The 27,996-nt window shown below is 38.0% G+C and overlaps 1 protein-coding gene across 26 annotated transcripts in view; it reads left to right on the forward strand.

Annotated features, from left to right (window-relative positions):
* Nucleotides 1-27,996, forward strand: part of ERC1 (ELKS/RAB6-interacting/CAST family member 1) — a 384,984-nt gene that overhangs the window by 114,969 nt on the left and 242,019 nt on the right. For 17 of the 26 annotated variants that reach the window (XR_002344310.1, XR_002344314.1, XR_002344313.1 and 14 more), the window contains 4 exons: nucleotides 12,450-12,587; nucleotides 13,831-13,971; nucleotides 15,324-15,464; nucleotides 23,697-23,890. Coding sequence is in view for 15 of the 26 variants with exons in the window: in XM_021092976.1 (XP_020948635.1) it covers nucleotides 12,450-12,587; nucleotides 13,831-13,971; nucleotides 15,324-15,464; nucleotides 23,697-23,890 (614 nt within the window). In the remaining 11 variants the exon portion in view is untranslated. Of the gene's footprint in view, nucleotides 1-12,449; nucleotides 12,588-13,830; nucleotides 13,972-15,323; nucleotides 15,465-23,696; nucleotides 23,891-26,448; nucleotides 26,536-27,996 lie in introns of all 26 variants that reach the window. The other 9 variants (XR_002344307.1, XR_002344308.1, XR_002344311.1 and 6 more) reach the window with 1 other exon arrangement.

Consider the following 27,996-nt stretch of genomic DNA (forward strand, 5'->3'; position numbering starts at 1 on the left):
ACTTATTTTTTAATAGAACTCAGTTTAATTAAATTTTTTATCAGTGAAGAATATGTGTAGCCAAATTCTTGAAATATTTTATTGAAAAAATAATGCAGAGTAAAGGAAATCTGATTGATGACAATATTTCTGTTGGGGATTATACTTCATGTGGATTTACTTTTTTTTTTTTTTTTTTTTTCTAGGGCTACACCTGCGGCATATGGAGGTTCCCAGGCTAGGGGTCTAATCGGAGCTACATCTGCCGGCCTACGCCACAGCCATGTCAACTCCAGATCCGAGCCATGTCTGAGACCTACACCACAGCTCACCACAACGCCAGATGCTTAACCCACTGAGCAAGGCCAGGGATCGAACCCGCAACCTCATGGTTCCTAGTTGGATTTGTTAACCACTGAGCCACGATGGGAACTCCTTGGATTTACTTTGTTTCATATAATTTTTTTCCCCTTCACTTTTTCAAGTAAACCTTAAGTAGGGTAGGTAGTTGAACTTGCAGTCTGATTTAACTTCCATTTTATCAGCAGATAACTTTTTAAATGATGCTGGTATTATACAAGTGACATCTTATAATGATTGAAGATTTAATCCCTAAAAAAGGGAGGGTCTTAGTTTATTTTGTTATAAAATATCTTTAATTATGGTGTTTTTCTCCTCACCATTACTCTTCTTCAAAACATGCTTCTCCAAAAAATAAAAATGGTGAAACAAAACACAACATGCCTTGTCCCTACATTCATGTAATTTAGAGACAGTAAACTTTAGGTATCTGTGATTAAAGCAACAGGAGCAGTAGCATTGCTTTACAACAGGTAGAGAAAAACCTATCGCTGCATAGTAAACTATCACTAAAGCTTAGTGGCTGAAACAACCATTTTATTTGTGAATCAGGAATTCAGGAAGGGCTCTCTTCTGTAGTTTGTCCCTGATTTGTTTGGTGACCCCCTACCAAGATGGTATCTTTTCTTTGTGTTCGTTCTGTCTAGGTATTCCTTGGCCTCTGGCTCTGTGGCCGCATGGCCAGTTAAGGGTTATGCTAGGAATTGGCTTGGAGGTGGCAGAGATTCCTTTTGCTATATTCTTTTGGTCATAGTAATCACAGGACCTACTTGGGTGCGGTTGGGGGGAGGTCAAGAAAAATACTCCGCATCTTTGGAGGAGTGGCAAAGCCATGTGACAGAAGAGCCTGTAAGGTGGGAGATATTGTTGTGATCGTCTTTGGAAAATATCTGCTCCAGGTGAATAAAAATGTTGGATAAAGGATGAAGGGTTGAGAGTATGAGGGTGACATAACTTTGCTGTTGTCTTCGGACTTTTTTTTTTTCTATTTCTATGTTCTGTTCACAGTGTTTAAATCTCTTCATGGGATTTCTACTTTCATCCATGTATCCCAATGGAAGTCACTTCCAACCAGAAGGAATTCTAAATAGTTTAAAATTGTTTTACCCAATTGAGAAAATATCTTAGGGTATGAAAACAATTGTAGGAAAAGGGTACAGAGGAATAAGGTGTGTGGAAAGAGGGGACTGACAGCAAAAGTGAATTAGTGCTGCCTGATAAGTTGGAGATCACCTTAGGTGCGAAGCACAACTGTCTAGATGACAGCTTTTCATGTTAGTGATCTAACATGGGAGAGACAGCGATTGCAAAATTTTTAAGTCCATTAAGAACAGACAAACTTGGCCAAACTGTTCAGTATTTTTTTTTTTTTTGGTCTTTTTGCCATTTCTTGGGCCTCTCCTGAGGCATATGGAGGTTCCCAGGCTAGGGGTCGAATTGCAGCCATAGCCACCGGCCTACGCCAGAGCCACAGCAACATGGGATCCAAGCCGCACCTACAACCTACACCACAGCTCACGGCAACGCCGGATCCTTAACCCACTGAGCAAGGCCAGGGATCAAACCTGCAACCTCACGGTTCCTAATTGGATTCATTAACCACTGCGCCACGACAGGAACTCCAAACTGTTCAGTATTATTTGGAGAACAAAGCAGGATAAATCTCAGTCTTAGAGTGGTTTCACACTTCATTGGTAGATATTGGGAATCTTGACTTTCAAGCTAGCACCATGGGGTTAATTGGACTGATGCCTTTTTTACCTGTCCTAATTGAGGTATAATTCACATACCATAAAATTTACTAATTTAAACTGTATAATTCAGTTGTTTTTGTATACTTCCAAGGTTGTGCAATCATCACTCCTGTCCAATTCCAGAACATTTTTGTGACCCCCAAAAGAAACCCATACCTGTCAGTAGTAACAACCCCTATCCTTTGCAACCACTACCTACATTTTGTGTCTGTCAATTTGCCTGTTCTAGATAGTTCACATAAATGTAATCATATAATATGCAGCTTTTTCTGTCTTGCCTCTTTAACAATATTTTCAAGGTTCATTGACCTTGTAGCAAGTGTCAGAACTTTATTCCTTTTTATGGCTGAATAATATTCCATTGTAGTGAATATACACATTTTGTTTGTCTGTTCATCAGGTTCTGAACATTTGGGTTGTTGCCACTTTTTGGCTATTATGAAATAATGATTCTACGAACAGCTATGTACAAGTTTTTGTATGAAAATATATTTTCGTTTCTCTTTTGTATGTATCTTGGAATGGAATTGATGTTCATACTTAACTTTTTGAGGAACTTCCAAATTGTTTCTAAGGAGCTGAAGGCTTTTACACTTCTCTCAACACTTTTTTGCTTTTTTTAAAATTTTTATTTTTTATTTTTTAGGGCCATACCCGCGGCATATGGAGGTTCCCAGCGTAGGGGTCGAGTTGGAGCTATAGCTGCCAGCATACGCTATAGCCACAGCAATGCAGGATCCGAGCCAAGTCTGGGACCTACACCACAGCTCATGGCAACACCAGATCCTTAACCCACTGAGCAAGGCCAGGGATTGAACCTGCAACCTCATGGTTCCTAGTCGGATTTGTTACCGCTGAGCTACAATGGGAACCCTGGGGTGCATTTTTATTTTATTTTATTTTTTTTTGTCTTTTTGCCTTTTCTTGAGCCACTCCCATGGCATATGGAGGTTCCCAGGCTAGGGGTCGAATCGGAGCTGTGGCCACCAGCTTCTGCCAGAGCCACAGCAACGTGGGATCCAAGCCACATCTTCGAACCACACCACAGCTCACGGCAACACCGGATCCTTAACCCACTGAGCAAGACCAGGGATCGAACCTGCAGCCTCATGGTTCCTAGTCAGATTCATTAACCACTGCGCCACGATGGGAACTCCCCAGTGTGCATTTTTAACAAATGCCTTTTATTAGGTTGAGGAAGTTCCCTTCTATTCCTAGTTTATTGTTTTTTTGTAATGAAAAGGTGTTGGATTTTGTCAAATGCTTCTTATATAGCCATTGAAATGATTCGTGGTTTCTGTTCTTTATTAATATGGTACATTGTCTTGATTTTTTTTTTTTTTTTTTTTTTTGTCTTTTGTCTTTTTAGAGTCGCACCAGTGGCATATAGAGGTGACAGGCTAGGGGTTTCTTCAGAGCTACAGCTGCTGGCCCACACCACAGCCACACCAGATCTGAGCCACATCTGGAACCTACACTACAGCTCACAGCAACACCAGATCCTTAATCCACTGAGTGAGGGCAGGGATTGAACCCACAACCTCCTGGTTCCTTGTTGGATTTGTTTCCACTGTACCATGATGGGAACTCCTTGACTGATTTTTGTATGTTGAATCAATCTTGCATTCCTGGGATAAGGGTGGATGTGTGTTTAAAGGGCTGTGTAGTTTTCAGCTGGAGAAATGTGGAAACTTGTTCTACCATCGTTATCATGGAGGTAATAGGAATGGACCTGAGAGAACATTGCCTTTGGATAAATTCTTTATTTTCAGGTGCTAAGGTATAAGTAAGAACTATTCAGAGGCTTATACTGTAATGTTTTCTACAACATAGAAGTAATTTTGATCCTTATTAAAATATCATTTCTTTTGACTTTATGTAATCTGTGAGTAATTTGAGGATTTATGTACACATGTCCATTTCTATTGTATGCCATATTAATATAATCAGAGTCTTGCAAGCTCTAGTTCAGGGTGCCTTGACTTCTGTTTTGACTGAACACACATTCTGAACTTGAAAAATGGTTATTAACAAGTAATATATAAGGGTCACATGTCTGTTGTGATAAAGGAGGTTCTTAGTGGTCTCTTATAGCAGGAACTTGTCAGAGTATAAATACATAGATAAGTATCTAGAAAGGGACAAAGATTTGAAAAAAAAAACCGCTCGATCAAAGTTTTGAGGCACAGTTAATATTTTTTTTCTGCTTAAAACAACTTATAATTTGACATGAATCAACTTGCCTTGCGTTCTCACCTGCGGGAATGTGCGTTTGGATAGGTGCCTAGGTGCCTGTCAGCTCTAGTTGAGAAGTTGAAATAATTAACCTCCTGAGGTTATTATATTGAACTTTGATGAAGTAACTTTTTGTGATTGTCCTTCTCTGCCACGTCGATATGAGCACCCTCAGCAGAAAATAGCTTCCAGCATCAGACATGTATTTTGTCCTTTGTCTGTTTTACTTTCCTATAACTGCCAGACCTCCTCACTTTTTTCTCTCAACACATTTTTTTAACTGCAGGGTTTTTTAAGATTAGAAAAATCACCAAGTTGACCTTACTTCAGGCCATAAAATAAAATAAAAACTTAGTAAGATGAACTGAAATTTAGACTTAAAAATATGTGAACTGGAATTTAGACTTAAAAATATGTGAAGCATCCCATTAGGATCATCTATTTCAAATAGGTTTTGAAAGTCTTGGTTCCTTTGGATTCATTTGTTGTCTCCCAGCCTTTCTTTGGCTGTAAGGAAAATCCCCTACATCTCTGACAGTACAAAACTGTGAAACATGTGGGTTGAATAGGGTTGCTTCCATGTCCCACAGAATCCCCCAGAGATTTCCCATGTTGATAAATGTATATGTTAAGAGAATCTCTCCTATCATAATCCTAATCATATTTCTTTTCTTTTTTGTCTTTTTAGGGCTGCACCTGTGGCAAGTGGAAGTTCCCAGGCTAGGAGTTGAATCAGAGCTGTAGCTGCCAGCCTACACCACAGCCACAGCAACACCAGATCTGAGCCACGTCTGCGACCTACACCATGGCTCATGGCAACTCCAGATCCTTAACCCACTGAATGAGGCCAGGAATCGAACCCACATCCTCATGGATACTAGTTGGGTTTGTTACTGCTGTGCCACAATGGGAACTCCAATCCTAATTATATTTCTTATCGTAAATCCTAAGATTTCTTAGATAGCAGTTAAAAGATTGTTGGTTTTGTCATTATCATTGAAGTAATGGAAGTACATTTAAATATTTGAAAAATACAGAAAAGCTATAACAAAGAAAATTTATGTAAAAATAAACCTTTCCTTACGTCAAGCTAGGATAATATTGTACATTTTGGTAATTTTTCTTTTTCTTGTAATAGTGTATGGTAAACAAGTTTCTGCATCCTTACCCAGTCATCAAATATATGAATTGTAATTGTTGAATAATATTCCATTGAGTGGATAGCTATTTGTTTTAGCTAGCTTTCTGTTGTTAGGCATTTTATTTTTCCCAACTTTGCTACTGTAAATAAGTAATGCAGAGAATAGTTGTTCCTTTTTTGGTAGGGGTAGGGGGTGGGCAGAAACTAGTGTAGTGTGTGTGCTTTAATTAGTTCTTTAAAAGTGCTGAGTTTTTCATCATTAAAATATAGTGAACTATTAGATATGAGTGTTCTGTCTAGACAGCCATTGTTATTGTACAGCTTCAGGGGACACCATTCATATAGATGATGTGAATTGAGGTTCTAGGGACAGTCTCATCCTTGGCACTGCTTCAGAAGGATAGTCATTGTGGATTAATGAATCCTCTTTGCTTTGTGAACAATTTCAACATAGGAAGATCTATCAAATTATGTGCCTGCTAGATATAAAAAGAAGTAGTTGAGCCATTTCCATAGTTGCCTACTACTCAGATTTTGACTGGCAGTGACCTTTGCTCTCACCAGCTTTTGCTTCATATTATCCATTTATTTTAATCCAAGAGGTCCCTAGTTTTATTACCTGTACCATGAGCAAGTGTATCAAGGAACTTACTTCCCCTCCCAGCGATTAATAAAATCTAACAGTGGACTCAGACTACACTTTCCTAAAGGTCATACCTATACTTCCTGTATAGTTAGGTTTGAACAGTTTTTAAGATGAAATATATTAGTACTCTGCTGAAGTTTATTACTTTTTAAGTGTTCTCATCTTCCTCTTCATAAGAATATGGTTGGGAAGTTCCCTGTGGCACAATGGGTTGAGGATCTGGAGTTGCCACCACTGTGGTGCAGGTCACAACTGCAGTGTAGATTCGACCCTGGCCAAGAAACTTCCATGTGCCGGGGATATGGCCCCCCAAAATTTTAATTTTAGAATGGAAAGGAATATTAGTGGTTTTTGTTTTATAGGTAAGTGATTAGATCAAGTAACTGGCACAGCGTGACACGGCTAGCTGTTTATTCATTACAGTGATCCACTCCATTACTTACGAGAGTAGCACGATTGAGAGGGAAACTCAACCAAAGAAATAATTGATTGTCAGCTTGAATTTTTGCTGGGTTTATTAAAGACCCCAGCAGTAATTGAGAATACAGATATGGGAGGTTTAGCAGCCCAAATTGCATTTAAAACATTGCTTAGAGGAGTTCCCGTCGTGGCGCAGTGGTTAACGAATCCGACTAGGAACCATGAGGTTGCGGGTTCGGTCCCTGCCCTTGCTCGGTGGGTTAACGATCCGGCGTTGCTGTGAGCTGTGGTGTAGGTTGCAGACGCGGCTCGGATCCTGCGTTGCTGTGGCTCTGGCGTAGGCCGGTGGCTACAGCTCCGATTCGACCCCTAGCCTGGGAACCTCCATATGCCGCGGGAGCGGCCCAAAGAAATAGCAAAAAGACAAAAAAAAAAAACCAAAAAACATTGCTTAGAGTTCCTCATGACTTTGTTACTCTCGTATCTACTAATCAGTGGAAACACATGACTAGACAAGTAAAATTTAGAGGCCAGTATAGTCTGGGCAAAGCCTTCTCACTTTGGTAAATTATAGTTGTGCCTTGTTAGTACATTTCACAGGAGTGCAGTGTAGTAGACAATTGCTTAGAAATTAGGGGACTTAGTGAATTTTTTTTTCCTAGAGCCTGTTGATTACTATAGATCCCTTTTTGCCAGCTGATTATGACCAGTTCATCCAAACTATACTTCTGCCATTGATATTGAAAGATATTAACCAGAAGGCAAAAGTCGGAGCCTTCCTGAAAAACTTGCTTCACACGGTAAATTTGATGCTGATGGCTACTTAGAACAAGTGTGGAGGCATAATCAAAAAAAGTTCTTTCCTTTAAATGATGTTCAGAGTGGTTAGGTGGCTGCAAGAAGTATTGGGGGATTTCTGATCCTTAGAACTATATCCTATAGGAAGTCTCTTCTACTTTTACTCAGTGATTAGGGCCTCAGAGGTAGAGTAATCAGTTCCACTTGACTAAGAATAAATCACCCACGTTGAAACATGACAGTTTTTGACACCTGGCAATGCTGATAAAACCAAAACAAAAGATGTTAAGAAATCTGTTCCGATAGGGAACTAGACTTGATGGGTTCACATGTAGCGTGCATTTGGCAGTAGTCGTCATCCTCTTTCTTCGAGTTTTCTCTCTCTTTGTAAAATAGAAATTGTATGAGAAGACTCTATGTAATTATTATGTTATTTTTATTTTCTTCCCAGGCCATAAATATAATTAAGAGGTTATTTTAAGGAAAATGTCTTCTTTTTCTAACTTAAAAAGTATTTCCTTCTCAAATTCTTCATTGTTTGTTTTTCTCTGTGATATTAGACTGTATGTATAAACCTGATTGATTCCCCCACTTATCAGGGACACAGATGTATAGAATAAACACTGATTCCTTCCATCTTGTGTAGGAATTGAATACATGCTAATAGGTACTTAATGATTTCTTTTTATAACAGGGTATGCATAAATTAGGAAAAAGCCCATAGAATTATAAAATATGTCATTTTATGCATCAGTCTTTCTGTTGATTTTCAATATTATTAAGTATAAATAATTAAAGGAAGAAAAGCTTTTTAGCTGTTGATAAGTGCTCCTCAGTCCACATGTATAAATAAAGTAGCCTCCTTCTACCCCTTGAAAGTCAGGTTATATAGACTGCTTTTTTTGTTTTTTGTTGTTTTTTTGACTGCACCCATACCATGTGGAAGTTCCTGGGCCAGGGATTCAACCTGTGCCACAGCAGTGACAACACCGGATCCTTAAGTTTGCTGAGCTATGAGGGAGCTTCTAAATAGATTGTTTTAATACTATCATGTTACTTGTCCTGATATCAGGTATCTCTGGTTCTACCCACCAGCTTTAATGTGTTGTGTGTGGCTGTACATACACGGAGGTTTGTGGAATACACACTTCAGCATGGGCTGTGGTTTGGTACCTTTGCCCTTCATTCTTTGCTTCAGTTGGGGAGAAAATTTCAATATGTGACCGTAGTACTAATATGTTGTATTTATTGATTAACACTACTCAGTAATGCAGAATGGTTTATGGAAGGATGCTTGAGACATCTTTGTGTGATTTTTTTTTTCCATTACAGAACATATTATTTATAGTACAGTGATTAAGAGTAGAGTTCTGGAGCTCGATTGCCTCAGAATTATAATCTTGTGGTGGTGCTTTAATAGCTGTTATACATAGAGTTGTTAAAACAGTGCCTGACACACTACACTCTTTGTCAGTGTTAGTGGTCCCTCTATCAACACCACCTGCTCTCCACCATCATCATCATCATCATTATTTTTGTTTTTATCATATTATTATTTTAGAGATTTTGTGGTTTCTGTTTCTACAAAATGGAAAGTTTTTCTTTTCTTGGTAGATATTCTGAGCATATTTAAATGAGTATTTTCCCACTGAGCATGATTCCAAACGATCATCTTTATCATAGTATTCAAGCATGTGCTGGTGATCCAGCTTTTCTCTTGGCTGTTATATTCGAAACTTCTGTAAATAATGCATTTTAAATCCTGAGGATACTTGAACTTAGTATAGAATGAGATTTCCACAGTATATTTTATAGAAATTGCATAGTTAATACTGAAATGATATGATGTGGGACTATCAGGGTGAACAGTTTTCACAACCTCAGCATTGAATTAGTGAAAAAGAAGAGAATAATGGCAGGAATAATGTGGTAGCATTCATAGACCTCTCTGATTAGTGACACATGTGAATCCAGAGATCCTAGATCACAAAAGCACATTTTTTTTTTTTTTTTAATGGCTACACCTGTGGCATATGGCTGGAAGTTCCTGGGTCAGGGGTCTAATTGGAGCTGCAGCTGAGGCCTATGCCATAGTTTGTAGCAACACCAGATCCTTAACCCACTGAGTGAGGTCAGGAATTGAACCCACATCCTCATAGAGACAAGTCAGGTCCTTTATCTGCTGTGCCACAATGGGAACTCCACAAAAGCACAATCTTGAATGACAACCAAAGTGAGGATATCTAAAGGGAATTTTCAGTAGAATTGAGCTATCGTTGATCATGATGCTGGATAAATGAGAAGTGTTTTTTCTATACCCCTCCTCCCTCACACCACATAGAGCCTCTCTTGGGTTTATTTCATGCTTATGTAACTAGTTTGCACGTATCTGTGTCTAGTTCAAGTCTCTGTCATGGATGGCAAACTTGCCCAAAGGAGGCCTTTTTAGTGACCACTGTCCTTTGTTTATTTTGTCAATTCCTTTCGCTGTGGAATGTTTATTTCTTCTCTTTAGAAGTAAATAGGAGTCCAAGAATAGCCACCTTTTTCCTCCCCTCTAATTTAACAATCTGTTTAGACAGCTGGGTGATTGAAGAAGTATCTTAAGGAGAACTTGGCAGGTAATGAGGATTCTACCTAGTTTAGCAGCTTCTTCTCTGAGTGTATCAGGAAAAGGTTTTCTGCTGGCAAAGACCTTTAATAGTTTGACTACATATAAATTATGTAAGTGAAATTGTTAACAGTTAACATCTTAATTTCTTTCTTAGATGCTGATGATAGAGCAGAAAGAAAGGTATTATCCTTACCATGCATATTTGTATATTAGGTGGGCTCATAAAACAAATATCTTTTCTTATATGTAAAACTTGGCTGGTTCTGTAAGATTTCATTTTGAAAAAAATGTGCTTGCACTGCTCTTTCTTGGTAAGAAAGTCTGATCAACAGCACGATCATATCTTTTCTTTGTGTAAGGTTTGTATGTTAGCAATGAGAGTGACCTGCACAGCTGGCTAAGCATGTGAATACCAGCTCATTGCATCCTGTATGTATATCCAGTACTAGATTTTTAAGTGGCAAAACCTCTTTTGTGGTTATAAATTTGCCTAAGTGTTGATCCATATGGGAGTCCAACAGTAGTGTCTGATTAAACTAAAGGAAACTAATGCTTTGCATCTGTGATGGTCTTTCGTCACAATAGGCTTTGGACTTTTCCTGGTTCATCTGTAGGATTATTTCCTTGTTACAGAGTGAAAAATCCAAGCCTTGCAGTGTTCATGACCCCCTATTCTAAATTTATCAAGTCTTTTTACTTAGGTTATTTGTTCCTGCTGTGGGTTCTCATTGACTCTGGAGAGGGACTTTTTTTCTTCCCCTGTGGAATGAAGCAGACCCTTTAAGAACTTATATTAAATTGATTGCTGCAGGGAATTATTGGAAGGTTGGATCTAAGGTTGTTTTGTAGTTTCTTTCTTGGCAAAAGTTTATGTGTATGGCTAAATACAGTTTATACAAGTCCAGGCATATGTATTATTTACTGATTAATGAACCAATATATTATAGGTTCATATCTGATGTGTGCCAGATATGAAAATACAAAACTCGATGGAGAGTAGGATCCAGTCTACTCATGGAGACGTGTATAAAACAGATAATTAGAGTTATGTATAGATGGATGGAAAAACGGAGATAAATGTTATAAATATAGGTAGAAACAAGAATGGGGAATGTGTGTATGTATGTACGTATAATATGTATGTGTTTGATGGAATACAGACAGTGATCATCTTATTGTCATAGGGTTAAGAGCGAGACAATCTTCGCAAAGGAGAGAACATTTATGTTGCTTTTTGGAAACCATATAAACCAGCTGGTTCTAGTATTAGCTCAAGAGGAGACTAGGAGTATATATTCTTCTGCTTCATTTTCCTCCATAGGATTTATTGCTGTTCTACATACTATGGTTATTTCATTCATTCATTCATTCGTTCACTCATTGTCTACTGTATTGGCTCTTTGAGGGTAGGGATTTTTATGACTTTTGATTACTTCTACATCCTCAATGCCTAGAAAAGTGCCTGGCATGTATGTAGCAGGAGCTCAAATATGTGTTGAATGAAAGAATGAAGTTTCTGTGTTTGAGAATATTTGCCTGACTTATTAATTTTCCTTGAGCTTGTTAAAGATATCTCTCTACATCCTTCATATTTTTTCTATTTTTCATTACGTGTACGTGACTTTCCCTACTGATGCTGTTTCCACAGTTTCACAAACTCATCCTCTCTTTTCCATATTTTTTTTTTTTTTTTGGTCTTTTTTTGCTATTTCTTTGGGCCGCTCCCGCGGCATATGGAGGTTCCCAGGCTAGGGGTCGAATCGGAGCTGTAGCCACCGGCCTACGCCAGAGCCACAGCAACGCGGGATCCGAGCCGCGTCTGCAACCTACACCACAGCTCACGGCAACGCCGGATCGTTAATCCACTGAGCAAGGCCAGGGACCAAACCCGCAACCTCATGGTTCCTAGTCGGATTCGTTAACCACTGCGCCACGACGGGAACTCCTATACAGCTGATTTGTTTTTCTTACTGTCCAGCTGTTCCTGCAGCATGTGGAGGTTCCCAGGAGCTGGCCTACACCACAGCCATAGCAACACAGGATCCGAGCCGCATCTGCAACCTACACCACAGCTCATGGGAACGCCGGATCCTTAACCCACTGAACGAGGCCAGGGATCGAACCCACAACCTCATGGTTCCTAGTCAGATTCGATTCCACTGGGCCACAACAGGAACTCCCCTCAACATTTATTTAAAGAACTCCCTCTTGGCATTTACACTGTCATTTTGGAAGTAATCCAGTTTCTTATGGCTTTACCTCTCTGTAGATCTTCTCTTTATCCTGTATGTGTTGGGTCTTTTCTCTCTTCTGGCTACAAATTCTACGTTTAAAGTTTTGCTTGCAGTTCTAAAACCCTCAGGATCAAAAGTTATTTCCATAGAACACACACTGACAGACAACCCTGATCTATCTGTTTCCAACTTAAAATGATCAGTATTGTGTCTATTTGTATTTCTTTTAATTTCCTTTTTCCCTCTTAAATGTGTGTGCACAACTCAGATTGAAAATCTCCAAGAGCAACTTAGAGATAAGGAAAAGCAGATGAGCAGCTTGAAGGAGCGAGTCAAATCATTGCAGGCTGACACCACCAACACTGACACTGCCTTGACAACTTTGGAGGAGGCCCTTGCGGAGAAGGTGAGTGACTAGCCCAGGCTCCTCACAGACACATCTCTTCTGTTTTCTCATTAGTCTAGATTTGCTCTAGTGATGAGACTTCTCTTCTCTGAGAGAAGTTGCTTTGGAAAAGGGAAAAGAGCTCCCTCTGCTATTGCTAACATGTCTAGTATAAGAGCAAGAAGATCTATTTCATTGTTGCCAATGTAAGAATCTGTTGCTAGGCAACATGGGCTCCGCACTAGAGGGTAGTGGTTAAGTTTTCTCAAATCAGCCATATATTCCCCATTTACTGTCTTCTGAAGACAAAGAAACATTCTTTTTATGTACATGTTTAGCTGGAATTTGGTGATGTGGGAATATCAGACATTGAACATCAGGAGGCAGTATTAGTTCCTTTTTGCTTAAGCCACCTTGGTACCTAATATATCCATGGGTTTCAGTTACTGATATAGTGTACTTGCTGTTTATCTAGTCTTGGCCGTGCCACTTCACTTTGCCTTGATGAGCAAACCTGGTTTTTCAGGAATGGTTAGCTAAATGAAGAAGTGGCCCAATATGACAAGTATTAATATCTTGGAAAGAGGTTTAAGGAATTTTGGTGGAACATTTAATTGGGTTTTATTTTATTTTTTTTAAAGGAATACGGTCACTGTTTCTTAAGCCTCTTGAACTCAGAATGCTTCAGGCTGCCTGCCAGGGATCAAGGCTTGACCCCTAAATATATTCAGAAATAATATGCAGAAATATACTTAAATTGCTTCAACTTTCAAACTTCCTGAGTATCTGTTGACAGAAGTTTTAATGGTTTCTGTTTTCTTTACCCCTCCTTATGTTTTAAGCTCAACAAATCATAATCTCCCCAACAATTGTGCGTTGTTTTTGTTGCTGTATTGACAACATGTGAATAATATATAAAGAAGAAATATTTGCTACTTATTGTCCTTAGGGTGTATATATAAGTTTTTGTTATTTGGGAATTGGATAAATGGGATTATTCCAAAAGAATACCTCAGGGACATCTAGTCCTAGTTACGATTATAGAGAAAGAGACCTAGAGGGATCAAAAGAGTAAAGCCAGGTGTTTGTTGCAGCATGATAGGTAGGAAAGATGAATTCTTAAAAAGTAAATTGTTTATGACTTAGCACTATCTTTTGAATGGAGCATGGAATTATGAAATTTTATCAGCTAAAAGCTCTATTAAAGTTGTATTATAGAAATATGAAAGGAATTTTCTGATGTACTGATGTGCTTTCTTAACAGGAGCGGACTATTGAACGCTTAAAGGAGCAGCGGGACCGAGATGAGCGAGAAAAACAGGAGGAAATTGATAACTACAAAAAAGATCTTAAAGATTTGAAAGAAAAAGTCAGCCTATTGCAAGGCGACCTCTCAGAGAAAGAGGTTGAGATCACCAAAATGGAATTATTTGGTTTGCTTAGTTAGTGCCTTGTGTGTATGTGGTGTTTGTATGTAACGTAATATATATAAAAAGCATCTGGGAGTTCCCATTGTGGCTGCAGCAGAAACAAATCTGACTTGAGAGTTCGACCCCTGGCCTCAATCAGTGGGTTAAGGATCTGACATTGATGTGAGCTGTGGTGTAGGTCGAAGACACGGCTCTAATCTGGTGCTGCTGTGGCTATGGCGTAGGCCGGAGGCAGCAGCTCCAATTGGACCCCTAGCCAGGGAACTTCCATGTGCCACACATGCCGCCCTAAAATCACACACACACGCACACACAAAGGTATCTGATGGAAGATTTCAAAAATGTTCTTATAGCAGATCTTTTGGGAAAACCTTAAGGGATATTTTGAGAAGCTTTGCAGTAGATTGAATCATTTATTCCCTAAGTCTTACCTCTTACCTCTTTCAGCTTTTACGAGTTGTTTTCTTACAATTTAATGACATTTTATAGATCCTAAAATAACAGTATTTCTCAGTTATGTTTGGAGAAATATGTGCTTATATGAAAGGTGATAGACAAATAGGAAATGCAAAAAGAGGACAGTTTATTTATATCATCTCATAAAGGTCACTTCAACATTCACATAGAAATTTTAAGTGATTGTTGCCCAATTAGGTGAGTTAATAATATGCTTTGATCTTACTTGTGGAGAATGTTGTTGATGTCCACCAAATAGCAAAAATGCCTAACGTCTTGTTACCACATAATCATGAGCTTTAGGGACATTCTCAGGGTTTTCTTTCTATTAATCTTTAGGAACATTTATGGAAATTTAAGTTTTTAGTGGAATTTTTCTTCTAAAAGGGAAGAGTACTTTATATTTAACAGTATAGCCGCTGTGGTTGACTGCTTACATTCACAAAGGTTGATGTACTTGCATTTATTTTTTGGGAATGAGTAGGTATTGGTTGATACAGCTCTTTAAATCACTATTCAATTGGTGTTTCTTGGGAATTCATTTTCTTTCAGTCAGGACTTGAAAGCCATAGCTAAGGAGTTCCCTAGTGGCCTAGTGGTTAAGCATCCAGCATTGTCACTGCTGTGGCTGAGGTTCGATCCCTGGCCTGGTAACTTCTGCATGCTTTGGACATGGCCAAAAAAAAAAAAAAAAAAAGAGAGAAAGAGAAAGCCAGAGCTAATATTATTGTTTTATATATCATGTTCTTGAAATGTCAGTATATGGTAATAGAAAAAAACAACAAGCTACCAGGAAAATAAATTTAAGAACTTGAATCTCTATTTTACTAATAAATAGTATTTAATTTTCAACATGTGTTGCTTCTTTTAGGCTTCACTCTTGGATCTGAAAGAACATGCTTCTTCTCTGGCTTCCTCAGGACTGAAAAAGGACTCACGGCTTAAGACACTAGAAATTGCTTTGGAGCAGAAGAAGGAAGAGTGTCTGAAAATGGAATCACAGTTGAAAAAGGTTAAAGAAAACTTTTCCGTTTTCTTTCTGTGCTTTAAATAAGAACATAGTAGAAAACTCTACAGAGTTCATATGGAATAGTTTGACAATGGAGTAGTAATCTTCTAAGCTTCAAAATAACTTTTATATCTTGATTAATTCTCTTAGCATTCTTATCCTGTTTTACTTTATTCCTGGGTCCCCAGTTCAGAGAGAGATTAAAATAAGCAGCTCCTTGATAGATGAAATGTAAGATCACAATGTAAAAAAATCTCAATTATCTGATATTTTTCTTCCATAAGCACTAGGTTTCTTAGAAGGAGATAATTTAACAGTCACCCATACCAGTGAATATTAGGATATGGTGCAGATACTTACTCTCCATTGCATTGATTTATACCTCTCTAATATTTATATGGCAGTTGGTAGTTTTCAAAGCACTTACATATTTATTTTCTCTGAGCTATCAACTCTGATCACTGGGTCCAGTTCATATGGTTACTAATGAAAAGGGGTACAGCCTGTTCTTCAGACTTTAGGCATTGTTCTCTTTCTGTATATTGCATGTGTTCAATATGAAACTCCATAATGGATCATTATTTTAGGGTATGCCAAGAAAAACATCATGTTCTTAAGCTAAGGAAAGGCAGAAAATCCAGTATCTTAAAGTTACTTCTGAATAAGTAGGAAAATTCTTTTTTTGAGATTAAGTCAGATTTGATAGTTGACTTCCCCTCCTCACTAAATAAGCAGGGATAACTTTCTATTTAATACTAGAATATTGAAGATAAAATGGTTAGATATATTTAGGATTATAAAACTGAGCAGTAGTAAATGTTATTCACTAACATTTCAAACTCCCTTGTTTATGACAACCCCACATTTTCTTTTTTTTTCACCTGCGCCTGAGGCATGTGCAAGTTCCCAGGCCAGGGATCTTTAATAGGCCAGGCCTTCAGGGTACTCCCCGCATTTTCTTTTTGTTTATTTTTAATCTCCTTGTTATCAGGATACTTCTATAGCTGGTCTTTTATATGATTTCTTATACTTTGTATTTAGGTTGATGATAAAAAAATAAAGCTATCTTTGGGTAGAGGAGGTTGGTGACTTTCCCTTACTTTGATTTTTTTACTTGTTTTTCTGCCCACTGCCATTTTTCTTTTCATATTTTCCCTTATCTCATTCTGGACAGTTGTAACTTTTCATTTTAATGAATTACTGATGTTTTCCTACTACACTGCTCCTACAATGCACTCCTCCAAGAAGGAGATAATCAGTTTTCTGTTTGTTTCATTTGTTCTTCATTTCTTTTTGTCACTTCTTTACTGCCTTTTGTTTTTTTTGTTTTTGTTTTTTTTGTCTTTTTGTCTTTTGTTGTTGTTGTTGTTGCTATTTCTTGGGCCGCTCCCACGGCATATGGAGGTTCCCAGGCTAGGGGTTGAATCGGAGCTGTAGGCACCGGCCTATGCCAGAGCCACAGCAACGCAGGATCCAAGCCGCGTCTGCAACCTACACCACAGCCCACGGCAATGCCGGATCGTTCACCCACTGAGCAAGGGCAGGGACCGAACCCGCAACCTCATGGTTCCTAGTTGGATTCGTTAACCACTGCGCCACGACGGGAACTCCATTTTTTTTTTTTTTTTCTGCCTTCTGTTTTGAGCATTTTGTATGATTCCCTTTTCTCTCCCCTCTTAGAATATCAATTATGTTTCTTAAAAGTTTTGAGATAGTTGCCCTAGAGTTTGCAATGTACATTTTGACTTTTTTTCCTACAGCTTTTTCAGTGTTGAAATTGTATGTATTTAAGGTGTACAACATGATGATTTGATCTGTGTGTATATTGTGAAATGATTACTGTAGTCAAGCTAATTAATATTTATTCATCACCTTATCTAGTGGCCTTTGTGTGTATGTGTGTGTGTATGTGTGGTGGGAACACTTTTAATTTTGGAGTATAATTGGGAGGAATAAATTAAGAGTTTGGGATTAACATATACACACTACTATATATAAAATAGATAACCAACAGGCACATACTATATAGCACAGGAAACTACTCAGTGTCTTGTAATAACTTATAATGGAAGACTATATATATATATATATATATATAAACTGAATTACTTTGTTGTATACCTGAAACTGACACAACATTGTAAATCAACTATATTTCAATAAGAATTTAAAAAATTAAATTGGAGTATAATTGACATAATAACATATTAGTTTCAGGAGTACACATAAATGATTCAGTATTTGTATATATTGCAAAATGATCAACACAATAAGTCTAGTGAACATCCATCAATGCATATAGTTATAAATTTTTTGTGTGTGAGATTTACTCTCTTAGCAACTTTCAAATATGCAGTACATATTTATAGTCACAATTGCTGTGTACTACATCCCCAGGACTTACTGCTTATAACTGGAAATTTATGCTTTTTGGTCACCTTCACCCATTTTGCCCTGAATCCCTACTTTTGGCAACCACCAGTCTTTTCACTTTATCTGTGAGCTTCATCTTTTTGTTGTTGTTGTTTAGATTCCATGTATAAGTCCAGTCATGTGATATTTGTCTTCCTCTGTCTGATTTATCTTACTTAGCATAATACCCTCAAAATCCATCCATCTTGTTGCAAGTGGCAATATTTTTACCCTTTTTATGGCAAACACTACTGTGTATATACGTACATACATACCACATTTTTTTTAATCCATCCATTGGTTCAACATTTAAATTGTTGAGAACACTTTTTAAGATCTATTCTCTTGGCAAATTTCAAGTATGCCACACAACATTATTAACTGTAGTCATTATCTGTACTTAGATCCCCCAGGACTTATTCATCTTAGACGAGATCGGAAGCGTTCAGGGTGGTATGTTGTAGACAGGACTTACTCACCTTAGAACTGAGAGTTTGTACACTTTGACCAACCTCTCCCCATTTCCCCCACCCCCAGCCCCTGACAATCATTCTTCTACCCTCTGCTTTTATGAGTTCAACTTTTTAAGATTCCATGTTATAAGCGAGACTTTAGTGTTTTTTGTATGTAGCATTTCCTTTTGATTCTTTCTTAGAGTGTCCGTTTCTCTGCTTATACTGTCCATCTACTCTTGGCTCTTGTCTCCTTTTTCCATTAGAGCCTTTAACTTTTAATTCTAGTTTATTTTGTTTCGTTTATTTTGTTTTTGGCTGCACCCATGGCATGTGGAAGTTCCCTGGATCAGGAATTGAACCCGCCCTGCATTTGCAACATGTGCCACAGTGGTGCCAGGGCCAGATCCTTAACCAGCTATGCCACAAGGAACTTCCTAATTATAGTTACTCTAAATTCCCTGGCTGATAATTCCAACATCTGTGTCAAATATCTGAGTCTAGTTTTTAGCAGTAGGGGCTAGGATGGGAGAAATGTCCTTTCCCCGGGTGGGATAAAGCTCTGTTAGAATTTTTACTCTTGGAGAGTCTGTCTTTGGATAGAGTATGCTTTGGATATATTTCACAGTTGTTACTCTTCCCCTTGCTCTCAGAGCCACAGGGGGATTTTTATGAGCTCTTCACTGTGTGACCCTAGTGTGTGTGGTTCCTGGTGATAAAGCCTGTGAAAGTATGGGGGCTCCCCTTACACTGTAGCCCCAAGGACTTTCTCACTCTAGCTCGTGTGTCCACACTCAGCCTTTAAGTGTTTCTGCCAGCAGCTTCTGCTCCAGGAAAGCAGTCTCAACTTCAACTCTATGGCTTTGTCTCTTGATTTTGGAGGGGTAATTTGTCCTGTGACCTCAGTTTTTTGATAGGTCCAAAAAAAGTCATTTTCTCTTTTTCAACTTGTTCTTGTAAGAACGGTAGTGGTGACTTGTGAGTTTTTTACATGTTGGAAGTTAAAGTGGGTTTTCCATATGAAACAGATCCACTCGTTTTATGGAGGTATTTGTTTGAATTTTGCCGTTTTAGAATAAAGTCTAAAAATAACAGTATAAAAAGACAACTTATTATATTTGGGAATCAGCTTTAGTTTTATGCTGATTAACATATAAATATTTATGGAATCAATAATCTACCTATCAGATTTTTTTTTTTTTTTTTGGCTTTTTTTGGCTTTTTAGGGCTGCACCCACAGCATATAGAAATTCCCAGGCTAGGGGTCAAGTCGGAGCTACAGCTGCTGGCCTACGCCACAGCCACAGCAACACAGGATCTGAGCCATGTCTGTGACGTATACCACAGCTCCTGGAAATGCAGGATCCTTAACCCACTAAACAAGGCCAGGGATCAACTCACACTTTCACGGATACTAGTCGGGTTTGTTACTGCTGAACCACAATGGGAACTCCCTACTATCAAGAATTTGAAAGTAGATCACAGAGGTCTTAATTAATAAATATACATGCTTTATACAGGTTTTTCTTTTTTTCTTTTTTAAAGGGTCACACCCATGGCATCTGGAAGTTCCTGGGCCAGAGATTGAATCTGAGCCACAGCTGTGACCTATGCTTGCAGCTGCAGCAATGCCAGATCCTTTAGCCCACTGTACCAGGCCTGGGATCAGACCTCTGCCTCTGCAGCAACTTGAGCCACTGTGTCACAGCAGGAATTCCTTATACAGTTTTTTTAGTTTTGCTAGATGTTGAATGAATTTGAGTATTTTATATGTTTTAAGTGTTTCTAAACTTAATTTATATTGGAAAATTACCTTATTGAAAAGGAAAAAATCCTTTGACTTTTAAAAATGTCATAAAATTGGAGTTCCTGTCGTGGCTCAGCAGAAATGAATCCGACTAGGAACCATGAGGTTTTGGGTTTGATCCCTGGCCTTGCTCAGTGGGTTAAGGATCCAGCATTGCCATGAGCTGTGGTGTAGGCTACAGACGAGGTTTGGTTCTGGAGTTGCTGTGGCTGTGGTGTAGGTTGGCAGCTGTTGCTCTGATTAGACCTCTAGCCTGGAAACCTCCATATGCCGCAGGTGCGGCCCTAAAAAGACTAAAAAGACAAAAAGAGTCATAAAATAAATGAGAGCACACTTCCTAATGTAAGATTGAGATAAGAGTTTAGTAATAAAATGTGGGACTCAGAATAATTGTTAAATATCATATTTGAGATTTTATCCCATTCTGATAGATACATACCTCCCTAGCATTATGACATTTTAAAAGCAGAGCAGTGAAATAAGTCAGAAATTACTGTATAATTTCACTTGTTTGTGGAAGGTAAAAAACAAAAACAACAAAAAAAGAAACAAACCAAAACCTGAACATACAAATATGAGGACAGAATTGGTGTTTGCCAGGAGTTCCTGTTGTGGCACAGCGGAAGCGACCAGTAACCACGAGATTACAGGTTCGATCCCTGGCCTCGCTCCGTGGGTTAAGGATCTTAGCTGTGGTATAGGTTGCAGACGTGGTTTGGATCCTGGATTGCTGTGGCTGTGGTGTAGGCTGGCAGTTGTGGCTCCAATTCAACCTCTAGCCTGGGAACCTCCATATGCCCTAAAAGGCTTAAAAAAAAAAAAAAAAATTTGGTATTTGCCAGAAATGGAGGGTGCTGTGTGGTGTGTGTGTAAAGTGGGTGAAGGTGGTCACAAAGTACAAACTTCCAGTTACAAAAAATAATGCACCTGTGTAGTGATGGGTGTTAAATAGATTTAATGTGATCATTTCCCAATATCTATACATATTGAGTCATTGTCGTACACCTGAAGGTAATATAATGTCAATTATGTATCACTAAAAAAGTAATAATAAAAGCAGAGAAAATATTGTTGCATGTTTTTTTTTTCCACTACAGTTTTAATTCTTTTTAGTGGTTTACTAGATTTAGAATTTTATCTTTGTCATCTATATTAGCAGTCTCTTTTACTTTATAGTTTATTTGTAGGTTTACATGAAGTAATACTTGCATGTTTTCTTCCTGCTAAAAACAGTAACTGGTGCACGGTTGGTGTTATATTTATTCAGAAGAAGTTGAGATTCTCAAAGAAAATTTCTTCTTTATTTTGTTTGGAGTAGTAAATAAATAGTCTTGGAATAATAACTTGAGGTCATTTTGACCTATTTAAAGCTGAAGGATTTATATGCTATATCTGAATTTTGGTATTTTATATCTTCAGTATGAGTTAATAACCACAAAATTATTAAAGTATTGAAATTCAGCTTTTCAAATATCAGATTTTTTCAAAATGCTAAATTCCTTTTTCCTACCTCTGAAAAGAAATACCTATTTCTAGACTGAATTTTTTTTCAAGTTTTTTTTTAATCCATATTTGTTAACCTTTTACTTTTTTTTCTCTTGCTTGTTCTATTCTTACACCATTTGCTTTTACTTTTCTTTCTTCTTTCCTACCTGACCCTTCTCTCCCCCGGGCATCCTGAAACAGGTCACCCCTCCAAGCCATAAAGTCCTGGTTGATGTTTTTTCTGTATTTGCCACGATATGACTTTTTACCACCACCACAGAGAAGAGTGAATACACTTGACCCTCTTACCTTTCCCTTCTTCAAATAGGAACTGTAGATTTTTGTGTGTGTATGTGTGCCATTTCTTGGGCTGCTCTCTTGGCACGTGGAGGTTCCCAGGCTAGGGATCACATTGGAGCTACAGCTGTCAGCCTGTGCCAGAGCCACAGCAACACAGGATCCGAGCCGTGTCTGCGACCTACATCCAGCTCACAGCAACACTGGATCCTTAACCCACCGAGCAAGGCCAGGGATCAAACCTGCAACCTCATGGTTCCTAGTCGGATTCGTTGACCACTGAACGACGATGGGAACTCCTAGAAATTTTTTTTTTTTTTAAATGACTTCTTTCTAAAGTATATTGGGGTGAATACAAAGTGGAAGCTTCTCTGAGACTAAAATTCTCCCCTAAACTTTGGGAAATATTTGCATTTGTGCTGCTTTTGCTTCATTTTATTCTTAGTGAGATAATTCATTCAGAGCTGCCTCTCCTCCTCCTTGCTTTTATTTTGTGGCTTTTTAAAAAAATTATTGTTGTAATTAGAGTATAGCTGATGTACAGTGTTTCGTCAAGTTCTATTGTACAACAAAGTGACCCGATCACACACATTTCCATGTCCCTATCCATTCCAATATAACAGTTGTTGTGGCTTTTAAGCACATCAGTTTTAGGGTAGAATTTTGTTAAAACATTCAAATACATGTCTGCCAATGGACTCTCCTTTAAAGGCCATTGTTAGTAATTAGGTCTTTTCATGACTGATTAAACGTGTAACAAAAGAAATTAGTAAAGAACAGTAAAGGACTTAATCTTAAAAGTATAGCTGTTAGGTAGACAAAGCATTTAGCTCATTTATAGAAACATTTCTCTTTTACTTTAAGATATTTTGCATGAGAGCTTTCTGAAGATTTAGCGAGAAAATTATATGTATCCCATCAGTGTTTTTTTCATTTTAAGAGACTAAGTATGCTTTGTTATCCATGGAATAAGGAAAAATAAAATAAACTTTACTTTTTCATTAAATACATTATACACGCATGGCTTTAGAGATTCAGGAGGAAAATTGAAGACTTGGAAATTAGTTTTTATTGTGTTTTAGAATGTATTGGAGGTACTTGCCATTTACAAAGGATCCTGAATAAAAAATCTTTTCTAGGTTCTTAATGTGATTGTTAATTTCTGACTTTGTCTCATGTTGTGTTGTAAAATGCTGAACCTTTGCGTTAAAAAGGTACCTGTGTAGTGATAGCCATTTTCTTAATCTGACTCCTTTTTATGGCATCACATTTGCAGTATCTTCATGATTCTAGATGCTCAAGGCCATGTGAGTCACACATGCTTGATAGAGCAGCATGTAAAGGAGGCAGGGAAGTGCAGATCAAATGGGAATTTGATCTCAGCATCAGCCATGTTAAGATCAGCAGTGAGTCTCTGGTGATACCTTTTGACATTAACTTGGGGAGATCAGTAGTCATCCGATGGCTTGTTAGTATATCTCACTAGACTCTGAAGCATCTCTTGGCTTATGGTGACTTTTGACTAATGATATAATAAATATTCAGAGATGTACTATTTTAAAAAACAAATTTTTTCAGAATCTAAGACAGTTATTTCTCCATTTATTACTAACATTCTGTCCATGTAACATTTAAGCAGAGAAAAAGCTTATAAATTGAAGGCTAGCTATTAGACATTTGATAATACCCTATTTAAATTAAAATATAGATGGTTTGGGGGGACATGGTTTGCCCACTGCCACTGTATGTATATCTGATAAATTTGGACACTTTTCTTTGTAGGCACATGAGGCAACATTGGAAGCCAGAGCCAGTCCAGAGATGAGTGATCGAATACAGCAGTTGGAGAGAGAGATTGCCAGGTACAAAGATGAATCTAGCAAAGCCCAGGCAGAAGTTGACCGCCTCTTGGAAATCTTGAAGGAGGTGGAAAATGAGAAGAACGACAAAGATAAGAAGATTGCTGAGTTGGAAAGGTAAAGAAAGGGAAGCTGAGCGGGGACTTACTATATTAGAAAGGCTGAAGGATGGTATTAAAACTATACTTTTGGGGACATATTTTTCCAGTATATCTGCCTCTCTGAATTTAGGTTCTTGACTGCTTGATGTTACTTTATTATCTACTTGTTATTCTAAGTCAGTGTAAGTCCTTGTTGCCATCTCTAAAAGGCAACACAGAATGGGAATAGATCGGGAAGCTGTGTACTTCAGCATTTTTGATGGGGAAAGAGAAAGTATTCATTGATTAAGAAGTTAAAGTTTTCTTCTGAGTCATCAAGAGACTGCAGATAGCCACTTGTTTTCTATTTATGTATTTATTTATTTATAAGCCTCAAGTTCAAGGAGTTAAATTTTTTCATTGGTTTAGATCTTTTTTGTTAAGCTGGTGCTCCTTTGGGCTATGAACTTTAAGACTCTGATGTGGAGACACAAGCTATTAGCGCATGGGTCAAATATAGAAGGAGGAGGGCTATTTTTAGGACAGGTTAGGAAACCCTGATGTGATTTTTATTGAACTCCAACTTTGAATTCTTCAAAATCAGCTTTGTTTGAACAGAACCAGCCAGATAGCTCTCTTGGAATTTTCTCAGGTTTTTTTTTTTTTTTTTTTTTTTTTTTTTTTTTTTTTAAGGTATTTCATACTGAAGATAAACTGTATGCCTCTTGGCATCTTCTTTTACACCATGTATTTAACATAAATTTTCAAGTGCACAGACATAGTTCTTCCAGTGGAACTGCATTAATTACGGTATTCTGAACAATCACAGACACTGGCAGTGACAAACTGAAGTCACTAATCCATGTGGCTCCTTTGAGCTGGATTCATAGAAGTATTTTATTTTCATGCTCTTAAATGTTGGGAAGTAGTTGACTGCTTTCATAAGTTGTATATTAAGTTTTATGGGAGTTCCTGTTGTGGCTCAGTGGTAATGAACTCCGCTAACATCTGTGAAGGATGTAGGTTTGATCCCTAGCCTCGCTCAGTGGGTTAAGGATCCGGTGTTGTCATGAGCTTCAGTATAGGTCACAGACTCGGCTCAGATCTGGTGTTGCTGTGGCATAGATCGGCAGCTGTAGTTCCAATTCAACCTCTAGCCTGGGAACTTCTATATGCCATACGTGTTGCCCTAAAAACAAAAAAAAAGTTGTATATTAAATTTTTAGGTTATTGGTAGGCCTGATATTTTCCCCTGTAAATTATTTTTTCTTCCTGCTTTGTACTCTTTTTTTTTTTCTTTCTTTTTTTTGCTGTACCTGCAGCATGTGGAAGTTCCTGGCGCAGGGATTGAACCAGAACCACAGTTGTGGCCTGTGGGTCAGCTGCGGCAGTGCCAAATCCTTAACCTACTGTGCCACAGTGGAACTTCCATTACCCATAGCATTTTAATTTTCAAGAAATTAAAGCAATAAAATTCCAGCCCTCACAGTTCTTCATTAAACTGCAAGTGTGAATAGCACGGGCTGATTACCTACCCACTTGTGTCCTCTTATTTGATCTTAACGCTGTTTACAATTTCTGGTCTGGTTCTGGATAAGATGAATGGGTAAAGTTCTTTAAGTCAGAATTAACAAATAATGAGTCTCAACATTAGATTATGTACATTTTTATGACTTCTTCCATGTTTGCAGTGCATCTTTACCCCAAGTAGACATACAGACAGACACACATATATACACTCTCCTTACATATATACGAGTACATGCCTCTCTTTGCTTTCATATCAGCCTGAAATCAGTACTGCATAGATTTTAAAATATCCTACTTTCAATGGATTAGTGACTTCCCACAAAGTATATTTCAACATTTCAGAAAAGAAATTCCTTAATAAAGTTTTATTTTTCAGTTTGATTTTTTTAATATTAGAATTCTACATTGAAATTATTGCTTGCTATTCCAGGCAGCTTGCTTGAAAAACGTTTCGATTCATTTTTGGACCCAATACTGATTTTGGGAGATGGACCTGATTTGAACAAGAGTAAGAAGTAGGATTAAATCTGTATTTGATATCCAAAGCATACCACATAGCTTTTATTAGCCACTGTATTTCTTATATTTGGGGAAAGAGTTGTATAAGATCTGTTCTTTCCATAGAATACAACTTATAAATTTGAAAAAGTAGTATAGTGGTTTGTCCTCTGGTCATGTAGCATTATAATCTTGTTTTACAGTTTGACACGGAATTTCTTGGCTACCAAGAAAAGAAAACAGTTTTTAAAACTTAGACTGGCTTTGTAATTTTTTACTGAACAATATAGTTTAAGGATGGGTAAAAGATAGTTGGAATTATTTTATGCCTTTTGTTCCCAGATTTAGTACTGAGGTGCATGTGTATGGCTGCTGTGTTTCTTACTAACCATTTGCTTCTTATGTCGCCATTCCACTATTTCCTGTCTGTGGCTGTCTTTCTCCCTGTCATTTATCATTTATGTTTCTTCATCTTTCTTTTGATTTGTCTCATCACGGTCCTATCCCATTGGGGTTTGGTCTCTGTGTCTGTCTGTTTATATCCCTCTTGGCCATGCTGTTTCTCAGAAAGCCAGTTTCCCGCAATCTGTACCTTCCACGCCAGGTTTCTGTCCCTGCACCGTCAGGGGGGTTTGTTTGGGACTTCCTGGGAAAGTGAGTGTTATGTAAGGCTACAGTTCTGTCCTAGATGGAGTTGCTACTGCTGCTCTTGCTACTGCTGGGGCCTGCTGGGGATTTTGCTTGATCAGAATTAAAGACCAGGCGATTATATATCCAGTTGAATGATTCCTCTTAGGTCCATTGCTTGTGGATAAAGTATATCTTCTCTCTAGTAAGATTCTGATATTGTTGGTTATAATTAAAGTCTTATTCTAAGGTTCTAGCCCATCTTTTATGTGGTTATTCTGATGCTCTTTAAGTAGTAGCATCTTAACTAAAGCATCTGTAGTACCACACTATAATTCAAGAAGTAGAATTTATTTTTACAGGATGCTTAGCAACTTTTGAAGTACATAAATGGAAGTAAACTATTATAGTCATTGGACTAAAGAAAATTCTTAGTATTCCTTTAAAATTCCCTGATACTTATGTAAGAATCTCCAGTATTAAAGGCTTTATATTAAATCATGAAGAATTCCCAGATATACTCTTTGTGGTCTTGAGAAAAATGAGTGGTCTCTTACATTGCTCCTACAAAACAGTAGTAGTTGCTGTCATATGAGTTAGTATTGTACAAGTATCTTGAGCTACGCAGTTTTAAAAGGGGATAATGTAAGTCTAACCATGCATCTGCAAATATAAAATATTTTTCCCAATTAAATATAAGATGTACTACTTCTAAATTTGTATTCCATACTGTAGTGTGTATCATTGGAAGTTCAGTCAGTCTTTAGAAGAGGCACATAACATATATTTATATATATAAGATTATATAAGATTTATGGAGTTCCCATATGTGACTCAGCAGAAACGAAACCCAACGAGTATCCATGAGGATGTGGGTTCAGTCCCTGGCTTTGCTCAGTAGACTAAGGATCTGGCATTGCTGTGAGCTGTGGTATAGGTCTCAGACGCGACTTAGATCTGGTGTGGCTGTGGTGTGGGCTGGCAGCTACAGCTCGGACTTAGTCACTAGCCCAGTAACTTCCATATGCCCCATGTGTGGCCCTAAAAAGACAAAAAAAAAAAAAAAAAAAAAAAAAGGATTATATATAAGATTTAGGAGTTCCAGTCATGGCTCAGCAGTTAGCGAACCCGACTAGCATCCATGAGGACACGGGTTCAATCCTTGGCCTTGCTCAGTGGGTTAAGGATCCGGCATTGCAGTGAGCTGTGGTGTAGGTCGCAGACGCAGCTCAGATCCCGCGTGGCTGTGGCTGTGGCTGTGGCATAGGCCGGCGGCTACAGCTCCCATTGGACCCCTAGCCTGGAAACGCCATATGCTGTGCGTATGATCCTAAAAAGACTAAAAAAAAAAAAAAAAAAAAAAGATTTATTACAAGAAATTCTTGCAGATCGTGGTGGGCTGGTCAAAAACGTCCAAAATCTGTATAGAGAAGCTGTCAGGAAGGGAAGATCACCTGTAGGATAGTACTCCCATGGGCATGGGCCAAA

The sequence above is a fragment of the Sus scrofa genome, chromosome 5 (assembly GCF_000003025.6).
Source record: "Sus scrofa isolate TJ Tabasco breed Duroc chromosome 5, Sscrofa11.1, whole genome shotgun sequence".
Classification (NCBI taxonomy): domain Eukaryota; kingdom Metazoa; phylum Chordata; class Mammalia; order Artiodactyla; family Suidae; genus Sus; species Sus scrofa.